Source organism: Echiichthys vipera (genome assembly GCF_963691815.1).
Source record: "Echiichthys vipera genome assembly, chromosome: 16".
Taxonomy (NCBI): Eukaryota; Metazoa; Chordata; class Actinopteri; order Perciformes; family Trachinidae; genus Echiichthys; species Echiichthys vipera.
Window position 1 is genome coordinate 22,991,973 of NC_139841.1, and position 21,209 is coordinate 23,013,181.

Here is a 21,209-nt window from a genome sequence, read left to right on the forward strand (position 1 = left end):
ATCAGAGTGACAGGTAGCCTGGAGCTGCTCTCATGAATTTTTGCTCTCCTTACTCATTCTTCCACTCCTCAACAAAGCCATATGCTGCTCTCGTGCCTTCCACTAGAGGGTGATTTTATTAATATTCTGTTTTTCCTTCTTTCTTTTCCTTTTCTCATCTCCATGCCGCTGCGGGCTTAGCAGGTTGGCTCGTGCAGCAGATATGAAAGGGATCAACATTGCAGGCTTCTCAACAGATGGCTGTAAGGACTCATGTTAGATGATGTCCCCTTCAGCATGAAATGCTGCTCAGCCAAGAGAGCCACAGTTACTGTCCAGCAGAATCAAGTGGTGACCACAGTTGTTGGGAAGCAGGTCAAAGCAACTGTTCAGGGAGGTACTTCATGTTTGTCTATGATAGTTCCTGGCAGCTGCGCTCAAGTGTTCAGTCTGTTGAGTCACTAGCGGGACTTGAACCCCGCCTGTGTCAACTGTCAAGCAGATGTCCAGGATCAGGGGGAGGAAGGCAAGTGCCCACATGCATAAACATTTACACATGTATTTATGACTTGGGCACTTGACATACTGGTATTTAAAGGAAAATAGGGGAGAGGAAGATTTGAGACGTTTACAGAAGATAAATATATCATACAGTGAAAAGAAGGAATTCTGATGTCCATAACATAACTCCTTTATCTCAGTCCATCGGAGCCTATATTGACTCTCGTTTTTGCCCGTCTCCGGTCACTCGGACAAATAGCGCCCCCTTCGCTGAGGCTCGGAAGCAGCTGCAAGATTGGCTAACTCCATTTCATCCAGTGCGGGCCTACAGTTGCTGTGCCACTATTGGCTGGTACAATGTTAACAGAACGTGACAGAAAGTCATTGTCAAAACCCTAAAAAAATTGTTCTGAACATTTATTCAGACTAAATAATTTTTTTATGGAAAAGCAATACTTTAATTTTCTACCCCTCAAAACACCCTGTGGGTTTTTAAAAAAATTTTTTTTTAAATATAGCTTGTAATAAAGATTCTTTCTTAATCAACCTTTTAGGAGGTTAGGGCTGTAAACTGAAAAAAAAAATCAGCATGTACCTGAATGGTGTAAACTGTAACTGCCTAGTATTAGTAGAAGATACCATAAAACCCATGTCCAAGTAAACTGGCGTTATTTGAAAATGCTCTTTTTGTTGCATTTAGGCCCTCTGCATGTAAATGCAGGGATTTTAGTTTGAAAAGGCTACCAAGCAAAAGAGCAACCACATTATGAAAATACTGTGGGACCCCTATATACAGAGGTTCGAATTAGACTTGTACCCTTTGCTGCATATCATCTCCCTCTCTCCCCTCTTTCACCAGAGACTGATGAGGTAAATGCTCTCTCTCCTTTATGATGCATTATGTAGGAAATGGTGGCTTGCCATTTCTGTCATAAGGCTTCACCTGCTCCCTTTTGCTGCTTCCCTCACTCTGTTGTCTCCTCCATTTGCAGCCTACTGTAAGCACCAAAAATTTGCATTACATAAAAAATGCATCGCATTTGAACTATTTGAACATTAAAAAACGTATCAGGGTTAATCATTTGCACAACTTATAAAGACTCTCCTGGAGCTATCAACAGCAATGATATCAAGTTTGGATGCTACAGTGTCACATGACAGGAGGCATAGGGCATCGCTTTCTGTCAATTTTACTTTTCTTTTGCGACTCTGGGTCACCCCATCTCTGTGTCCTAGGTGTGTCCTATCAAAGGTAATAAAAGTTTGGATATTATGGTGATTTAACTTAATTTAGTCCTTCCTCCAGAAGGACAGCTGCCAAAAAAGGACCGACTGGCTGTTGCTCTGGCAACTTTAGCCCGACAATGTGCGCGTCCTTTGTCCTGACTGAATTGGTCATTTCACAACTGGGGTAAATAAATGAAGAGGTGAATAAAGTGAAGGCATACTGTAAGTGTCACTTTGGACTGATTGTCATGAGGAATTCTGGAAACTCAAGTTAAATTATTTCATTTTATTTCATTTTCACGCCATCTCAAACTCTCCCTGTCTGGTTCAACAACTCCTTGTCAGGCACTTTTGAGAGAATATATGTGACGTCTTGTCCTCTGAAGTACAGGCAGATATTTCTGGAGCTGGTCGAGCTACGCATATCCAAAACACTCGTTCTGTCGGCAAATTCAATAAATAAAAAAAACCGGCTATGATTGAATCCTGTCCCTTGTGTGACAGCTGAAGCCCAAGACAAACTACGGTGACGAATACATTCACGGGAATCACAGAAATTGCATTTTGTATGTTCGACAGGGAGTTGTCACTCAGAATTATCTCATACTTTGGTGAAGAACACAGTGGAGGGATTTCAGCACAAATACACATTAAAAGTAAAAAGAGCCGAGACAGTGGCAAAGACAGAGAATTTCAGAGCTGCTTCCAAAGCCGCTGCCACTCTGGTCTAATCTTTAAAGTAACTGTACACATGCACAACTATGAAAAAAGCAAGAGAAAATGAGATCATTAATAGGGACGGCAAGGAAATAGATTTGTGCATTTATTATGTGGAGAAACAACATAAACAACCACTGGGCAAAGCAGATAAGCAGGCTGCCACAAAGCTGCTCTCGGCCAGTTGGGCCACTAATCTGTGTGTTGTGGCCTACAGAGACGTCACTATAGACCATTTGAAGAATATAGCAACTTTAAAAGACATTATGGGCATTTCTAATTACATATATGTATAGCACGCAAGTATTCCCTATGGACTAATGTACGTGCTCACAGCAGTCGAACACCCGTGACTTATGAATGCATTCATAATGACATTTTACAAATTATGCCTGACCACCAGGCTTTGTAACATCTCGCTGTAAGCATTTCATCTTTCTAAAAAAAGATGCCTCCAAATGGAGTCGTTCTCTGTGATCGCGGGTTCTGGGCATTAAACCTCCAGGATACGGAGTTAATGGGATTGCTCCTGTTTTGCTTCTGGCTGCATGGTGGCTGGGGGGGCTGCGAGTTGATGCCTAGAAACGACTTAGCGGAGACAAGAAGAAACCAAGCCAATTTTCACTTTGTTGCTTCTCCAGCATGGCCAAGACATCCAATTCCTTCAGGCCTTTGCTGCTGGGGCAGCTGATAGAAATGGGCCCTAAGTCCTGTAGCTGGGCCAGCTTATTCCCTTATCTTCTAATGGCTCTGATAACGGATTGGGGGAAATGGTGTCAGAATAACTGCTGCATAACCGCTGCCAAAGACCTTGATTAATCTCACTAAGGAACAACAGGAACAAGATATGGGTATTAAAGAAGCTCTACTAACACTATTATGATTTACATATTTTCTAGAAGAGCAACAGTCTTACTATCTAATAACAGTTATTATCTAATAACATTAATGCAAATAATACTGAAACAGCTTCTTGGGGACTGTAACCCACCCATTTGACCCAACCTGAGGTAACGATCTGTTCTCATGGATGAAAGTTCTATTATTTTCCGCTCAGACTCACCAGGGGCTTTGTAGAAGCCGATGTCTTCCTCGGTAAGAGGCAGCAGGTAGACTTCACCTTCCTTCCACAGCAGGGGGTACTCCTGCCCTCCAGAGAACTCTCCCAACCAGTCGTCCTGATCTGGAGATAAAAGACAACATTTCAAAACATGAATCATAACTATTCTCTGCATTAAAGAAAGTCTGAATATGTGTGTGTGTATATATATATATATATATATATATATATATATATATATATATATACTGTATATAGATAGATAGAAAGTAAAAACTAGTGATCACAAAGAGTTTAAACATTGGACTTCTTGAGGGAGATGTGTTCAGATCATTTTTCTATTAGTTTTTCTTTCTCTGTGATTAACAGAGAAAAAAAAAACACTGTACACGGTCATCCTAAGAACTCAACACACTGCGACTAAAACAAACGTGAAACGTGAAAATACAATGAACACAACCAAAGAGAGAAAACACAAGCAAATATTTAAATTAATAATATTTTCTATGAATCATTTTCAACATATGAATAATATATGAATCATGCAATCTGTCTTAACTGAAATAAATGTGTTAGCTTGTTTTCCAACACCATTGACAGGGATGATGCTTCAGTGCATTTTGTCTTTTTTTCTTTCACTATGCTGCAAATTAATTTATGTGTTTCTCACTTTGCCTTGAGTTTTATTTCCTTGCTGACTTTTGTCTAGATGCTGTACATCTGCTGTCAGATTGATAGAGACAATTTACCTTCTAATTAGTTTGTGTTTTGTTCATTTGTTTCTCAACTGCAAATGTGCCAGTTAGGCATGTGCTGTTTCACATGCCACATGTTAAAAAGGCCTCCTAAAAATAGAATAAAACAACATATCCAATACAGTTGATATACAGCAAGAGATATAGCAAGAAACAGTACAGCAAACACTCACCAATAATTAATAGCACAATAAAATAAACAGTAGTAAAGGGAAATGAAGAGGTTGCGGCTTCAGAGAGAACAAAATCAACATTGTTGGTCTTGCTAATTCTTGCGCGGTAACACCAACCCCAAAGCAACATACCTCATTAATGGCGGGTGAGTTTTCGACAATACCTTCAGTGAAGTCAGAAGTGATGTTGACAGCAGAATAGTGATTGGACGAGGAGCAGGCCAGCGAGTGGCCAAAGCAGAAGCAGGCTTGGCAGCCTGCTGGGTTTACTTGTTGTAGGTTGAAAAAGCCTGGCTTGCATCTGTTGGCACACACACACACACACACACAAATACCGTCACGCATAACAAAGTTATGAACTTCAGCATGCTGCACACGTGCCTCGTTGCAGCTATTTACCACCTCCTTGCTGTCATGTTGCTAATCTCTTTAAGTTGTTCTCGGTGCTGCAGTCGGGGTGCTGGTCGCTGCAAACCACAGTGTTATGGAAGAAGGGACCAAATAGAGCTGAGCTGCAAAGACCCTGAGCTCTGACCTACAGACACTAGCTGGCATATGGGTGGGACAGGAACACCGCTAAAAATCAGCCACTACACTAGTCACATTACACAGGAGAGGGGACTGTTCAACGAGCCGTGAAATCACCAAAAAAAGTCAACAAGCAGGGAGCACAGAATTATTCAATAGTTTGAGACCCGGGGCTGTGTGTATTGCTAATGTCACAGTGAGTTTATCCGTTTGATCCTATATCCCAGAGGAACAAAATACAAACAGACAGGGAGAAGCAGAGACTTGGTTATTGACCTGTTGTTCAGAAACATTCATGTTCACCGTCAAAATTAAGAACAGCCCCAAAACTTGGAGCGATTTCTAGGCAAATTTAATCTTCAGTATAATGCTGCACTGTAATGCACTTATATCTTAAACATTATATATTTAACAACACATATGTGTCCAATACTATTTAATCTAAGAGTGATCATGTCAATTGTCATTGTCAAAAATACTATATACTGTGCCTGTACAGGGATCTATAGTAAGTAAGGGCTTCAATTCTTCTATTGTGGAGGACTATAACAGTTGCCTTGGTAACCACAGGTCCTGTGCGCACGTATGTGACGCAAGCAACAAGCTTATAACAAAACACACCTGTCACAGCTCTGTCCCTCCACGTTTGGCTTGCAGTGACAACGTCCATCCAGAGGAGAGCAGTCATCCACACTCCCGCTGGGGTCACACTCACATGGCCTAGAAAACAAGTGACGGGAAAATGATAGATTTAAATCCACCAGACTTAACGGACACGTGTACATTGTTAAGAAAGAAGGAGCAATGATTTTAAAGACAAGGGCAATGATCTCCATAAGGATATTCTTTATTTATTTGCCCCTTCCATATCACAGATGGTCAGCTAACCTGAAAACAGTGGGGTGTCTTGCAGTTCCCTTCAACAACATGAATACTTGTCTCGGGACTTGAAGCTCAGTCTCCCTACTAAAAAGTCCATTCTGTGAAAGTGTTTTTTGTGATCACAAAATCATCACTGCTGTCATTCAAAAAAGCACAACAAGTGACCTTGTTATAAAACACCCACACTGAGATGCTTGATTTATTTCGCAATCCATCACAGACATGTAAAGGAGAAAGCACATGAGGTGTGTGGCTAGGCATTGACTTGGATGTAAAAAGGTGTTGATCACCTTCATTGATTGATTACTTTTGTTTGAAACTGTAACACATAATCTATTTTTTTAATGAGGCGCTATTACAAATAATTCAATTATCCCAAGGCAAGCCGTCTCTACTTGTTTCTGCTCCAGTGGTCTGAGTAATTCACACCTCAAGTGAACAGCCTGATGTTGCTGCATGAATGAGAGAAAGCAGCATTTGTGTGTGTGTGTGTGTGTGTGTGTGTGTGTGTGTATGCATGGTAACACGTGTGCATGCATCTATGTGCATTTCTAATAGAATTTTGTCTGTGAGAATACTCCTAAGTAAGGGTCAGCTCTAATATTACTGTGCACTTCTGAGTTATGAATTTGTTGTTTGCCAGATTCTGTGAACATTCAACAAAGGGAATAACTTTCAAGGGTTGTTAATCAATCACTTGCATTAACTGTTGTTAGCAGGCAGTGGAAACACAACAGTGGCATATTATAACTTGGTGAACACGGTAGCAGATAAACCGTTGCAGATGCATTGAAATGGTAGTTGATGAGGTGGGTGTACTACGAAGATGCACAGGTCACCGAGGAGAAAGTGGGTATATTCTCCTATATAGTCTGTGATTTTTTTTGGCTGATAGGTGGGTATACCATACCTGAGTATACCATCCACACACCACCTACATGGTCTATGGCAACAGCCTATTATGTGAAGACATGTACAACACCAGTACAGCAATGAAAACTTTGAAAGTCGTGTAGTGTGAACTTAGCTTAAGGGAAACTACAGAGTTGTTACACAGTCAGCTTTCAAGTCCCAAGAATAAATATAAAGGCGTTTGTCAAAATCTAAAACAAGATAGACAGCCAACTGTCTCTTGTCACAATATCCACTGTTACAGGTGTTGTAGAGAAATACTGTTAACACCAGTCATTGATATGCTGTTCAACACCATCACAGTTTAGCATTCTCTCTGCAGACAGACAGGGTCAGGGAGAGCTAGGATAGACTTCTTATGAATATAAATACTACAACATACTTCTCATATGCACACACACACACACACACACACACACACACACACACACACACACACACACACACACACACACACACACACACACACACACACACACACACACACACACACACACACACACACACACACACACACACACACACACGTATGCACCGTCATATACATTTAAATGCAGGCTCATTCGCATGCATATTTAGTGGGACAGCTCTCAGGTCAGAGAAAAGTTGCAATGTGTTTTTCATCATCAAAACGTATGCAGCGGGTCAGTGCATCTTCAAGCGGCAAGAAAGGACACAATACAAAAAAAAGACCACCCAGAGTGTGTGATTTTGCAAAGCTTCAGAGGTAAATCAGCCTCATATCTTATGAATGAAAGCGAGAAATCTTAAAATCAATTAATCCTGCTGAGCCCATTCTTGTAGCATACTGAAACAATTTAAATCAAGGCTAAAGGACAAATATAGAAAAACAATACTTCAGTAGATGCATTCATTTTGTTCTTATTTAGGGCGTCACCTATGTTAATGAGAACAATTATAATCAGCCATTAATCTGATAATTACGAGGTCCTTTTCCAATCAGTGATAAGCTTTTCTCTGCAAGAAAACACCAAACAATACATCTTTAAATAAATAGAACCACATACTGACTATTAAGCAGAACACTGGAATTAGCTTGTATTACTATGTTGAAATTAAAAATTACCTATAAATAACCTACCGATGAAAAGTTGCTAAGAATAAAAGAGAAAGGATTCTGTATGTTTGGGCCAATGAAACCATATTAACATGGGATAATGGTATGCAAACTACATTACACTAACCTTTCCAAGCTAAAGCATTATGCATTCAACTGTCTGTGGAGGAAAGCAGGGATGTTTTTGAGGCCAAGTTTGTCCTTGGGGTTGGCTACGGCTAAAGCGGTTCTCTAAAGTTTCTGAAGGAAGCAAGGCTGGATCCAGTCACCATGGTAACAGATGGAGGAGACCACATCGTCTCTGGCTATGTTTTTCAAACACATGGTCTTTTTCTCCTGCTCAGGACGGCTGGCTGACCAACAAAAGGGACCACGTGCAGGGAATTTTACACTTTCTAGGCTTGGGTGACACTGGATATTTGTCTTAACTTTTCAATTGGATTTTTTTTAAAACATTGAATTAGAGAGGAAATGGCATTGTTGAGAGGAAAGACACTAGATGAACAGAAGTATACCCTGAGTCTGCACTGCAAGAAATGCACATCCAACTTTATATAGTATATAGAAAATACATACGCCACAAGATCATGTCTAATGTCTTGGTTTAATTACTTTAAGTGTTTAATCACATGTAGTTCGGCTCCTCTCTGTCTTAACACAGGAACCTGCTGGACCTCTATACGTTAAGGGGAGACGAACTTAGTGTCAAAGTTACACAAACTTATAAAAAGATATATAAGATGTACAAGTTTTGAAGAAAAGTTTATAAGAACACACCCTTCACTTGTACAATTATTTATTTATATAAAAAAAATTGCTTTAAGTTACAATAGCTGACGTTTTTGGCCACTTGGGGGAGGATGTAAAGACTGACATACTATCGTCTTATAAAGCTGATATAGCAAACTTGTTAGCACATGGTTGCTTAATTACACATCAACCAGACATGCAACATTAACATTGATTTGTAGTCATGTATCAGGCAACTTGATGACTGAGTCCACTGTTATATCTTTGTTTAGCTTTAGTCCTGGTCTCCACCAACTCTTGAGCTAACTTATGGCTCTTTTTTAAGTATTCAAGAATGTTCACCAGCCGGTTGCTAAATGTGTCTGATATTCAGATCAGATTGTTTTCTGTGATCCAAGACAATATTATGGATTTTGATTCCTGAAATGCAGACAAACATTTAAGTTTGGAACCATAATGATTGATCCGATTGTGATAAAAAAAAAAATCAACACATTTAAGGTTATAAAAAATAAATAAAACCGTCCTACTGTCAAATAAGACATATGAAATGGACATGAACTCAAGTAAAGAGGTGATAATATTAATTAAAAAGTTCAATATATGTGTATGAAGACCAAAACAGGCAGAAGGCAGCGACGCAGCAGAATAAATATGATTGAAATATTTGTTGAAATCTTGATTAAACTGAATGTTGATGTTTTTCCCCAACAATCCATGTGGAAAATTACAGCACTCCGAGTTGGCTTGCTTTTTACAACGGTTGTTAGCAGTCTGATATTGTACGGCACATCCTGGTTCTCACTGATAAGAAGGTCACTAATTCACAGTGGTGTCACAGAGAAATGAGAACCCTCTTGTTTACGGCTGCTTTGTAGTTTGATAAATTCAGGCTTGGGGACGTTAGACGGTATGACTGCAAACGAGGAAGATTTATTAAACTCTGTGTCTGTGAGACCTGTTTATTTCTTTTAACCCCTTCTCTTTTTTAACAGACCTGCTCTTAACTTTTCTACAGGCATCTTTTCAATATTTGTTTTGTTTTTGTGACTTTTGTGTGTCAATATGTCTGTTTGTCATGTGTGTGTGGGTTAAGGACTATGCGTGTTGCTCACCTGCAGCCACCAGGGCCAAGCGAGTGAAAGCCAGCCCGACATGTGTCACACTTCTCCCCGGTCACGCCAACCCGACACACGCACCTTCCTTCTACATCGCACTGCAGACTCACTGAACCTGGGAGGGACAGCAGATGGATCAGCAGGAAGAAAAGAGAATGAAAATTGTACACAGGGAAAAAGAGGAAAAAAGGAAAACAGGGAGAAGTACGTATTTCCAAGTGAACACGGAAAAACCTTTACAAACCAAAAATGTTATTAATAAATGACATGCTATGGATCAATGTATCATTAATAATTGCTCATGATGGAGATAACGGAAACATGTTATTGAATTCTGCTCAGAAACCCAAGAGACGAGCTTGAAAGAGCAGGATATAACCTTGCAACACTGCTGTAGACAGACTGTAGCTTTAGTTAATGGAGAAAAAATATCTGCTGGGGTATTGTGGACATGAGAGTAAAGGAAGCCTGATGGACTCTGCTACAACCTTTCATCAATATAATGGGCTCCAACAACTCTGAGCAATCATCTTCCACTATCTCTGAATGTAGAGGAAAAGATTGCTGATGTATTCTTTCATTTCTTCCTCTCTTTACCCAGACAAAGGTGTAATTAAGAGCCCAAATATTTAATGTCCACCTAAAATTCCACTGTGTTTAACGAGCTCTGAGTCTCTCCATTGGTAACGTTCAGTGAGTCAACTGAATCAATTTACAAAAGCAGGGCAGAGTAAAGTCATGAATGTATTTAATGGTCATTTGGGAAGCTGAGGCGAGGATAAATCTGATGAGATGTGCAAGACATGAGACGAACAAGATTGTATGAATTATGAACCGCAAAAGACTCTTAGGCGAGTTTTAGCAGTTGGGGAGTCAATGGTCCAGAGTAATGTTATTAATGATTTAAAAACATTTGGCCATAAAATTTGCAACAATAAATCCTACGTATCCTCTTTGTCTGTAGCTAAATCTTGCTAATTGTGGTGCCTAATTGTGCCAATAAAGTATTCAAATTGAACTAGAATTACATTTTCCCATGCCAGAAAAAACAAAAATAGTGTGTAATGATATGATATGATATGCATGGATTATAATTTGTTTCTTTGAAGTTATTATCAAGCCAATTAAGGCTTTTGTATCAGCAGCTTACCATTAATATTGCAATTGCAGGGTAGGCAGGCTTCTTCAGCAGATTTCCTGAAGTGGTGCTCTCTGCAGCGCTCACAATGGGGCCCATCAGTGTTATCTCTGCAGCTCACGCAGCGCCCCCCACTGCTCGTGCTCCGGTACTGCTCCATGTCAAACACACACTCTTCTGACCTCCCACTGCAGTTACACTCTGCAGGCGAGGGAAAGGAAGCGAGAAAGAGAAAGAGCATGAGGTCAAGTGAGGAGAGACATGACGAAAGAGGAAAGAGCAATCACAGCGGAACAAGTGGGCAGAGGAGGCAACAAAGGTACAAAGATAGAAGACAGAAATAGAGGAGAGAGAAAAATGTGCTGGTATATGTGTGAGAGATTATGTGTTCTGGGATTGGATCATAATTTAGAGGCTCGCTGCTAATCTCATTTCACACAGGCCTAATGAGGAGCCAATCGGCTGTCAGGGGGCACTTAGATAACAGTAATTCATGTTTATACAAGAGCAAATTACTCAGCTGATAACACACCATCGCAGCTCTCATACCCCTCACATCAAATCCCTCCTTAGTTTACCAGTTACCCTGAGGGGGGATTTAGGTGAAATTGCCCATTTTATTATGAATCAAGCTCTCTGTTGTGCCGGCAATAACCATATGATTATTCCCTCCTGTTAATAAGGAGTCTCAGCAGTGTTCACCGTTATTCCAAAAATTACTTTTAGGTTACTCTCAAGCCCAACATGTCACAAACTTCTAAGGGATTTCATACTACTTTAAAAGTTCTTTGTTTCATTTGAGTTGAATTGTACATAATCATGAGAAAATGAGGGTTCACCATAACTTTAAACCTGCATTAATTGTTTTTTTTTGTTTTTTTTGCTACTACATGCTACAGTATAAACACACCATAGACCGGGATGTGTTGGCTCAGTGGTGGGATGAGGGGGTTAGCCTCAGAGGAACAAGACATGTCTCTCCCTTTGAAGTAGTGTAATTGAACTTTTTAAATGTTCACCTCTGCACTATTTTGTGTTTCATGCTGATATGTATGTCTGCAGTTCTAATTTGCATGTTTGAAATTTTGAACATTTTGTAATAGCATCGTGCTTAAATGTGCTACTCCAATGTGCATAAGAAGTTTCTTCTTCTTTCTTCTTAGCTGACTAGCTTAGAAGTTAGCCTATATTGAATCATGGCAGGTGCATAAAACCAGGACAGGACTTATGAAGTGCTGAATGTAGTCACCAAGCTAAGGTGCTAATGCTAAAGTTAATGTTGTTACTCCAAACTGTAGGCTGTTTGTTCATTAAACACAATGTTAAACATACAAACATACATCATGAATTCATGGCATCGAGAGTGAGGGAATCTCAGAAGTAACACTCACTGTTGCCTTAACCGGGAAGAGTGGAAACAAATTTTTCAGATCAAGGTTTGCAAGAAGAGACAGAAAGGGCCCTGAACTGAACATCTGCGCTGAGCACACCAGCCAAACAAAAAAGAAAACTTTGATACAACTTTAAGTCAAGAAAGTAAATGAAAAAAACTTTTGTTGACGAGTATAATAAATGAATATATTACTTTGTCTATGGGCAATACGTAATTCATTCATTTTTCAAGTAACTTGTCAAACACTGTTTGGGTTTATCTGGGCTCTTTGGCTTTAAAACAGCTGCCTTCTGCATCTGTAAACCATCCTGATGGGCAGCAAGAGTTATCCACATCAGTAAAGTTGGAGATGTAACACCAAAGCAATGAGATGAAAGATGCAAAAACACCTCCTACAGCTGAGGGGAACTGCAGACTCATGTGGTTCTCTGTAGATTTTTCACCACAGGCCATTCCCTTCACATTACACATGAAAACTTGTAAAACAAATATTGACTGATGCAGCTTTAAGCATATGTCCCCTAATTGTAGTCCTGATGGATGTAATGAAAAGATACCAAGGGAGTCTGTAGCCCTTGCACTACTAAAGCCCTATTCGGACAGGATTAGTTTAATTGGGGGACGTGAGGTAAAATAGTGTTACCTCAGGACATCTTCAATATAAATGGCTAGGTCGCACGGGATTAAGAAATCCCTTTATTCTACCAGAGGTGGGAGGGGCTACTCAATTTACACACAACGTCATCAACCTGTCGCCATGAAGCTTCCTGATATCACAAAATTAAGTAAACACAAAACTAAAGGACAGAATCGATTATCTTAAAAAAAAAAAAAAAGCCATAAAAGTGCTTTTTCAGGCGTCTCCATGCTCAAAAATATCTGAATACTACGCACTGAGAGGATATGATGGTACATCAACATATGTTTTACAGAGGGACTAGTTTTGCCTGAGGTATTTTTTCTACGTATCATGCTACGTTACAGAAAGTGAAAGTTACTTATATTACATTATTAAAATACATTCTCCAGAATAATTACTGACCGGCTGCATTCGGACAGGACTATAACATCTGGTAAAAATGATCGTACCCCAGGTTCCCACATTAAACTGATCCCATCCGAATAGGGCTTAAGAGTGGCCTGTTGAGACCCTTGTTATCACATCTGCAATCCCTCCACTCATGGGGCAACAGAATCTGACAAAAGCTGACACTCTACATAGAAAGTCGCTGCAGCATGACTCAGTTCTGTTTGGCACTGGTGAGCCACTAGCGCTCAAACACGACTAGGCGGCTCTACCTGTCAGCTCCCATCCACTCTGTCTTTTTCATGCCAGCTTGTGGTGCTGCCACTGCTGGTCAGGCTAGCTAATAGCCAAGTGGCAGTGCTGTCAACAGCCTTGGCCTCTGTTGCACTGCCTTTAGTGCGACATATTCATGGTGACTCTGACTATTTCTCATAAAATGTGATGTAATCCATAATGTATATTGTTCTACCAGGAGAATGTCTGATATTCTCATAAAGACAACATCAATTCTCTATCAATCTACTGACAAAACGTCAGGTCTTTCAAAAGCACGTCAAAGTGTCTTCATGTGTGAACCGAAGCGAGGAAAATGAGTTTGTTTAATTGTGGTCCTTCATCCACAAATGAGCTTCAGGGCAAATTGAACATCTGCTTTCCCATCCCTCTCAGCAAGTTCAAAAGTAGATGTTCTAATGCTTTAATTACTCACTGCACCTGTTTATTAAGCTTTTGTTTTAATGTTTATATTTGGTTATTTGGTTTGATTATCAGCACTGAGGAACAAGGTATGTGACATCATTTTTTGGGGGTAATTCCCAACTGTGGTTTATGACTCTGTATTATTTAATGATGCAACATTCTTTGATGTTGATGCCACATTGGCTTTGTCAAATTCTCGAATCATTACACATTATTATACTTAGGCTAAAATAAGTACTGTATGTTAAAATGCATGTTTGGTGCATCCAGGCAAAGAAGTGAACAATGAGTGTAGCAGAACAGTTTAAAGATGATGTATGTGGGATGAAGATTTGCCACAAGCAGTGCACACATACAGTATAGCAGAGGAAAACTGAGACAGAGCTAATCACTTAAAGATGTTTTTCAACATTTGCAAGACAAATACCTCTATAAAAGCTTCCACAGAACAATGTTTGGCCATCTTGACCACATTTAGGTCTGCCTGCCCACCCACAACCACCTCTTCCACATGCTCTCCTCAATCCTATCGTGGAGACCACACAGCCTGCACATCACAGCCACTGCGGAGGCTCCACACAAGTAAGGAGGAAGACTTACCTCCACTCTCAGTACAAATACAATAGTGCACAAAGGGCTTTTTCCTCTGATTGATTGAGCCACTTCCTTAAACACTATGCCTCACACATTTTTGGATGGGAAATCTACAGGATTACAATACAAAAACTTAAGAATACAACACTAAGGGGTATTTGGTGGTGACTTGCACCCTTCTCAGCCAAATCTATCTTTCTCAATTCCTTAGACCAAGGCACATGTGGTAGTTGTATTTCTTACCAGAGTGAACAGGTAAAGAAAATAAACTGTAATATGAATTTATACATAGCTTTACACAAGGTCTGGTGTGGTTTAAGGTTGATTTGTTTGTACACCAGAAAAGGTGTCCTGTATTGTCTCTGTGTGGAAAAGGGGACGGCTCAGTGCCTTTAGGGACTATGAGACAGAGGCGCTTACCTTTCTGGACAGGCCGGTCCTGCATCACTTCAGACTCCTGCTGAGGGCTTTCAAGGACTCCTGAATTTACATATCATGCCCATATAGGCTTGGACAGTGCCCTAATATTGCTCCTGGGGGCTTTATCTCATAAATATTAGCCTGGACACATAGTGAAAGCAATGTTCTTCTTCTGTATATAAAATACAGTCCCTGACAGTCCAGAATAAACTCTCACCGCAGTATGGTATAGTAGCACTCTGCAAAACCATTACAATCAAGTCATAGAAATGCAATATCAAGGTTGATTTAATCCTTTTGACAATCAGAATGGTGGTGGTTAACTCTTTCGTCATTATAATTATTATAAGATGCTCAGATGTAGTCTTTACTTCAGCTACTGTGATGCAAGACTTCCCACCAAACGGCACAACGGCATAGCAAAGATTATACAAATAAGTAAAACAAAATGTTGAACCAGGTTATGTCTATGTTTTATTCCCAGGCTGGAACATTAAGACCAAACTATGTTTTATGATTTTGTTATGAGGGCCAACAAAAAGTCTGGAATATTGGAAGTTTAATGGACAATGAAACCAGTTCCTGACTGGATTATAAAACTAAGCACTCTGCACCAGCCGTCTTTCAGCTGCAAGGCATGTTTTTTTGAGGCTAAAGGCTCCCCTGCATGAGAGGTGATGCAACTCACCATCGTATTGTCTCCTGCCCTTGATATGAATAATTTCTTAGTATTGTCGCAGAATGCACAGAGGGATCACAATCCCTGCAGCCACAATAACTTCTCATTTCTATATCTAATTTGCTGGATAAATGAGATGTCGGACTAGCCAAGAGAGCAGAACACCAGCAGTGATAAGAAACCAGTCTATGAGGAATCATGCTGCATAAATATCTGTACGACCTTTGGTGTACTGTTAGAGACAAATCAGACTTCTACCTAACCCACACAACACTGCTCCTGTTACCTTTGTGCGTAGTGTCGGTTAAGATATCAATGTCTGATAAGAGGTCTTACAAAAAAGCAGCATTTGCAAACAAGATATGCCCAGTTGCCTATCCCCATTGTTTACCCCACCAGAGGGCTCAAGTCTCTACTGTAAATTTAGGGCTGGGCAATATTGCCTAAATCTTCTTTAACGATTAAGGTAATTTCATATCTCAATAACAATACATATCATAAATATGATGTGATTTCTTGTAATTAAATAAATAAAGAGTCTGAGAAATAGCCACTTGGTAAAGCCTATATGTGAATGAAATACTTGACAAATGAAAAGTACCGAGTATTTTCTCATTTTTATTATTAATTTTGGTGCAAAATGTTCATAACTTGCAATGATCACAATGTAAAGCATCCGAAAATGATGTCAATTTTGCCGTAGATATTGCCATAACACAGTCTATTTGCTGTTTTTTACACATCACAATAGAAATATTATTCAAAAATAACTACATTTATAAACGGTATATAGACAGACATGTTTATATGGTTTTGATGATATTGATTAGAAAACTAAAATGACATTATTTTCAAACCATATTCCCTTAGGTATTTCAGATACACATTTTCGGAGAAGTTTGAGTCAATGTGGTGGATATTGAAAATTTAGTCAAAAATGATTGTGATTGTAGTAGCACATGTGCAACCGGATGTCTCGCCATATTATTATGTAAGAGTCCAAACAGCAACAGAGAAAGTGCTGCGCGAAAGTTGCATGCTGCCTGTTACTGCTCAAAATAATTTCCCCTATTAGTATTTCTGATTCTGATTCTGATTCAGAGTGACAAATAAGACAGGAACAATATGTAAGCAGTGTAAAAAGATATAGTGCCGACAGCACCGTAACACAATCACGTAACACGTAACACGTAACACAATCACGTAACACGTAACACGTAACACGTAACACGTAACACGTAACACGTAACACGTGAGCTAAACATAAACATTCTAAATGTGTCAAAGTTTGATTCCTGTTGCAGTGAATGTGAATGTTCAGAATAATTGCTGCTTATCAAATAAACGATCGATAACATGAAACAACTATTGATTAATGAATAACTTGATAATTTGCCTCCATACACTAGCTCAGTATCATAGTCATAGTCAGTTTTCTATTGTCCTTTATTACTAGCTAGCATATGAATTGACAAAGCAAAGCAAAAACAGAAGAAACCAAAACAAAAGTACAATCAGAGATTAAACCTGATTTTAAGATAAAATCTTCTACATATTTCACCATAGGAGTACTTCCAGGAGGCTTAGAGATGATACGTATCTGCAGCATTATGAGTGTACTATTGATATTCCAAAAAGAATGATCAGTCTCCCAGCTACAACTTTAGCCTTCAACCTCCAATCAGTGGCAAGAAAGGATTTAAAGTGTCTTCTTACGGGAACAGCCTCAGGCTAAACTGATGACAATATCAAACAAACAACAGAAATCACGAAGACGCGCAGAAACCTGCTCTGGCTACAAATGATTTCAGTCTCACAGGGCGAGAATCTTGATGATTATGACATTCCATTTCACCCCCGATACGCACACATAAACACACACACACACAACCAATCCTTCGCATATGTCTCCACACCTATTTTATGACCACAAAGCAAAAAAAAGCAAAAATAGGAATCTGCGGTCCAATATCAAGTTTTGATGAACAAACTCGACTGATAGTGAAATTCCCAACAAAATCACTCAGACATGTTCACATTAGATTGAAACAAATAGAACCCCTGAAGCTTACATTTACCACCTGCTACTACTATTTACACAATAGCAAAGATAGCTGTAATAAACACACATTGTCACCGCTGTTCATTGTTTCGCTCCTTGAAAGAAGTTCTAAAGCTGAAGCGGCCTGCTTAAAAAATATCCTAAAAGACTTTAACCAGACAATAACCCCAAATGACATGCAGCTTTATTTAGTGAGCAGGATACTGTCCATACTTTTACAATATTAGAGAGCCTGTTTTATCTAGAAAAGAGAATAAATGCATACAGAATAGAACAATGTGAAGGAACCATACTGCATACCTACTGAGGTAGGTGGGTATTATGTGATAGTGTGTAGGAAGACTACACTGATTTGCCTAATTGACCGAGCATTATACTCACATACTTAGTCAAGGGTCACCAGTGGGGTTACTTTAACGTGTTTGGTGCTTTTGCGCTACTATTTCAGGCATTCTGTTTGATCTACATTGTCAGTAACCTACCTACATTATTCCGTCTTGTTCCTGTTCATGCAGTACCTGTGAGAAATGTGAAGCTTGATTCATATCTTTTTATCACGCACATAACATACGTGTAACACTGTAATTGTCTCTGCCATCACCACCTACAACATGACAGCATATCATGTGCTATTACCTGCTTGTAGCCTGTGCAATTATATTCATATATGTTTCTTTTAAAACACTACGATGGGTGTAATTTTCTTATGCAATTATCCATCATGTGTATATACGCGTTAGTAAAATGTGCATATAAAGCTTTTTTTTTAAACTGTCTTGTTGCCTTTTTATTCGTCACTCATTCACTTCTTTCATTTGCTTATTTTGACTCTTGAGCTGCTACAAGTTAATTCCCCTGTTGTGGGATCAAAAGTATCTGATTTGCATTCATGTAAATATCCAAACACAAACTGCACTAACTGAGATTATCACACATCTAAAAAACTGTGTGCTGCAATTGGATTTCCCAGGATGTCAGTATGTGATATGAGGCTGCAAGTTATTTATTCAAAGTAAGTTAAGTATAGTAAGTTTCAATTCCTCACAGTCACAAGTCTGTTATAGTTTCCTTTTCCTGCTACACAATTATTTTGTTTATTTATTATAGTAGGATATTGTCAGCTTCTATCAGGGGCCATAGCAGTCCAACATAATTGTCCTGCACATGTTTTGACTTACCACCACCTTTCAAAACGTCTTGTTTGTGCCTGAATAAGTAGAGTCGGCGTGGCAGGTGCTGCCTCTTATTTGCATCATATACAGTACATAACTATATCTCTGTCAGGCGCTGAACTGGTTTTGAGTAAAAGGTTTGGAAGAATTGCTACTACGACAATTCAAGCACGTATAGTACTACTTTTTGTTCTGTGTACTTTATTGTATGTTTATCCACACTAATGAAGATCAACAAAATACGCAAATTAGCTTTGATTGTTTTGACTGAGGCTGTTGTTTCTCTTGGGCAGACTTGTCTTCTTTATGTTCCTGCATTCACTGTAGAAATGTGTGTCACGAACCAAAGTGTCAGAAATGGTAAATATTTTTGCAAAAAAGTATTACTAATTACTGATTTTCTCATTATATTATTTTTTCTAATTTATGATTAAGGGCCGCGTTATGAATCTAATAAACAAACAAAAAAAGATCCATAACAAAACATGTATGTGCAAACAGGTGCTACAGTAAACAAAGGCTGGTGGATACAAACACTATAGTTCATGTAAACAGCAAACAGAAACAGCACACGTATTAAATGTATTGAAGGTCAGCAAATTAATGCATGCTTTTAAAATAATGCCATACGTGACTTTCCTTTGCTCTTGAAAGTCAAAGATCATGTTCATTTGATTTAGCCTGCTTTATATATTATGAAAATGCACCTTATCCTCTCTACCTTGTTTCAGAGTAGTCTCAAATTGCATGCAGCAAAAGTCATCTCACACTGTAAAAGGTGCTGCTGCTGCTCCTCACACTTGATATCAGGTAGAAACAAATGGTCCTAGCACCCTCAAGCTTGTCATTAGCATGAAGACATATCTCCTGTAACTGGTAGAGGGGTGGGACCATCCCAACATAAAATGCCAAATGGGAAAAAGTGTAGTGCAGCTTTTAATCAATGCTAAATGTTTTATTATCCTTATTCTTGTTTCTTTAGTGGTTTAGGTGATACTTTGTTTCAGGGTGGCAGTGATATACCAGTATATCATATTTCATGGCATACTGTGAACCCATCGATGTTGTCTGTGGTCAAAACAATCATACTTAAAATAACTTTATGAGCGGGTTGAACTTTTGTTGTAATATTGCCATGCGGTTTAGCCACCAGCCACCAGCGTGAGCATGTAAGCTGGATGAACTATATATATAAATGTGGCTTCTACTGAATTAACATTTGTGTGTACGTACTGTGCTGCAAGTAGTTAATGCCCAAATGTGTGGCAGAAAAATAGCTTTATTACTATTACTGAGTATAATTCTGTGACATTGTGATTTACAATTACTTTCTGAGATATCCGCAGTGTCATCTGGTGTTTCCCATTGTATGTGATGATACTACATGATATGTTCTGAGACAGTTATCACACAGTGAACATCTCTTCGTTGCACAGTGATCACACTGTCTCGTGATCAACACCTTTCTTGTTGACATAATTGTCTAAAAAACTGTAACAGATTATGATCTTGTTCTGTCTTGCAAAATAAAAACTTAATTTCTGCTTTTAGACAACGCTTGTACGCTCGAATGTTTATATTTTACATTTTTAGTCTATTTAATTTCCTTGTTGCAAATTAGCTGATCACTATCACCAGCACATAAAACTGTACAAAGATAGTAATGGCTCCTGTTCCGGTGCCGGACAGTGATATATACAAAACTATGGCAAAATGAGTTTTGTGCGAGATAGAGATTAGTAATTATACTGTGCATTCATTATTATGTTTCCACATTATGTGTCTCTTTTATATAGTGTGTGTTTATTTATTATTAATATAACAAATTGATTAAGTTGGGTGCAGTACTCTATTCAAGACGCCATCTGCTCGGAACCAAGAGTAAGAGTAATTAAAACAAGCTTGCTGCTTAATAGAATTCAGCACACACACAAAAAAAAATACAATTTGTGAGCGACTCTCCTTTATGGTTTTTATCCCTCAGCCAATTACAATTCATCCTCAACAGCATTCAGTAAATGTGCAAAGTGTGATGAGGCAAAGCTGATAATACTCAAGCTAATTCATACATACTGAAGCTCTAAATGGGGGAAGCCTGCAAATATATGTGAATACAAACAATCATTGTGTATTCACACATATCCAAAGAAAACGGGAGCTGAAGGAGCAGCACACATCTTTTAAGAATACTTATAGCAATGTATTCAATTCAATTAAAAGTTAATTTCATTACTGTGTCTTTGCTTGAAACAGAGATGTGGTGGCAGACATGCACAGGCTTGTTAAAATGAGTCCTGAAGCGGCCGGGTTGGATTCTGGCCTGCGGCCCGTTGTTGCATGCTCCC

General features: G+C 39.0%; 1 protein-coding gene across 1 annotated transcript in view; it reads right to left on the reverse strand.

The window, feature by feature from the left end:
• Positions 1 to 21,209, reverse strand: part of lamc3 (laminin, gamma 3) — a 101,533-nt gene that overhangs the window by 48,118 nt on the left and 32,206 nt on the right. Inside the window, exons 5-9 of the mRNA XM_083930420.1 lie at positions 10,831 to 11,019; positions 9,678 to 9,795; positions 5,562 to 5,660; positions 4,577 to 4,713; positions 3,488 to 3,607 (exon numbers count right to left, since the gene is read on the reverse strand). Of these exons, the coding sequence (XP_083786546.1) occupies positions 3,488 to 3,607; positions 4,577 to 4,713; positions 5,562 to 5,660; positions 9,678 to 9,795; positions 10,831 to 11,019 (663 nt within the window). The remainder of the gene's footprint in view (positions 1 to 3,487; positions 3,608 to 4,576; positions 4,714 to 5,561; positions 5,661 to 9,677; positions 9,796 to 10,830; positions 11,020 to 21,209) is intronic.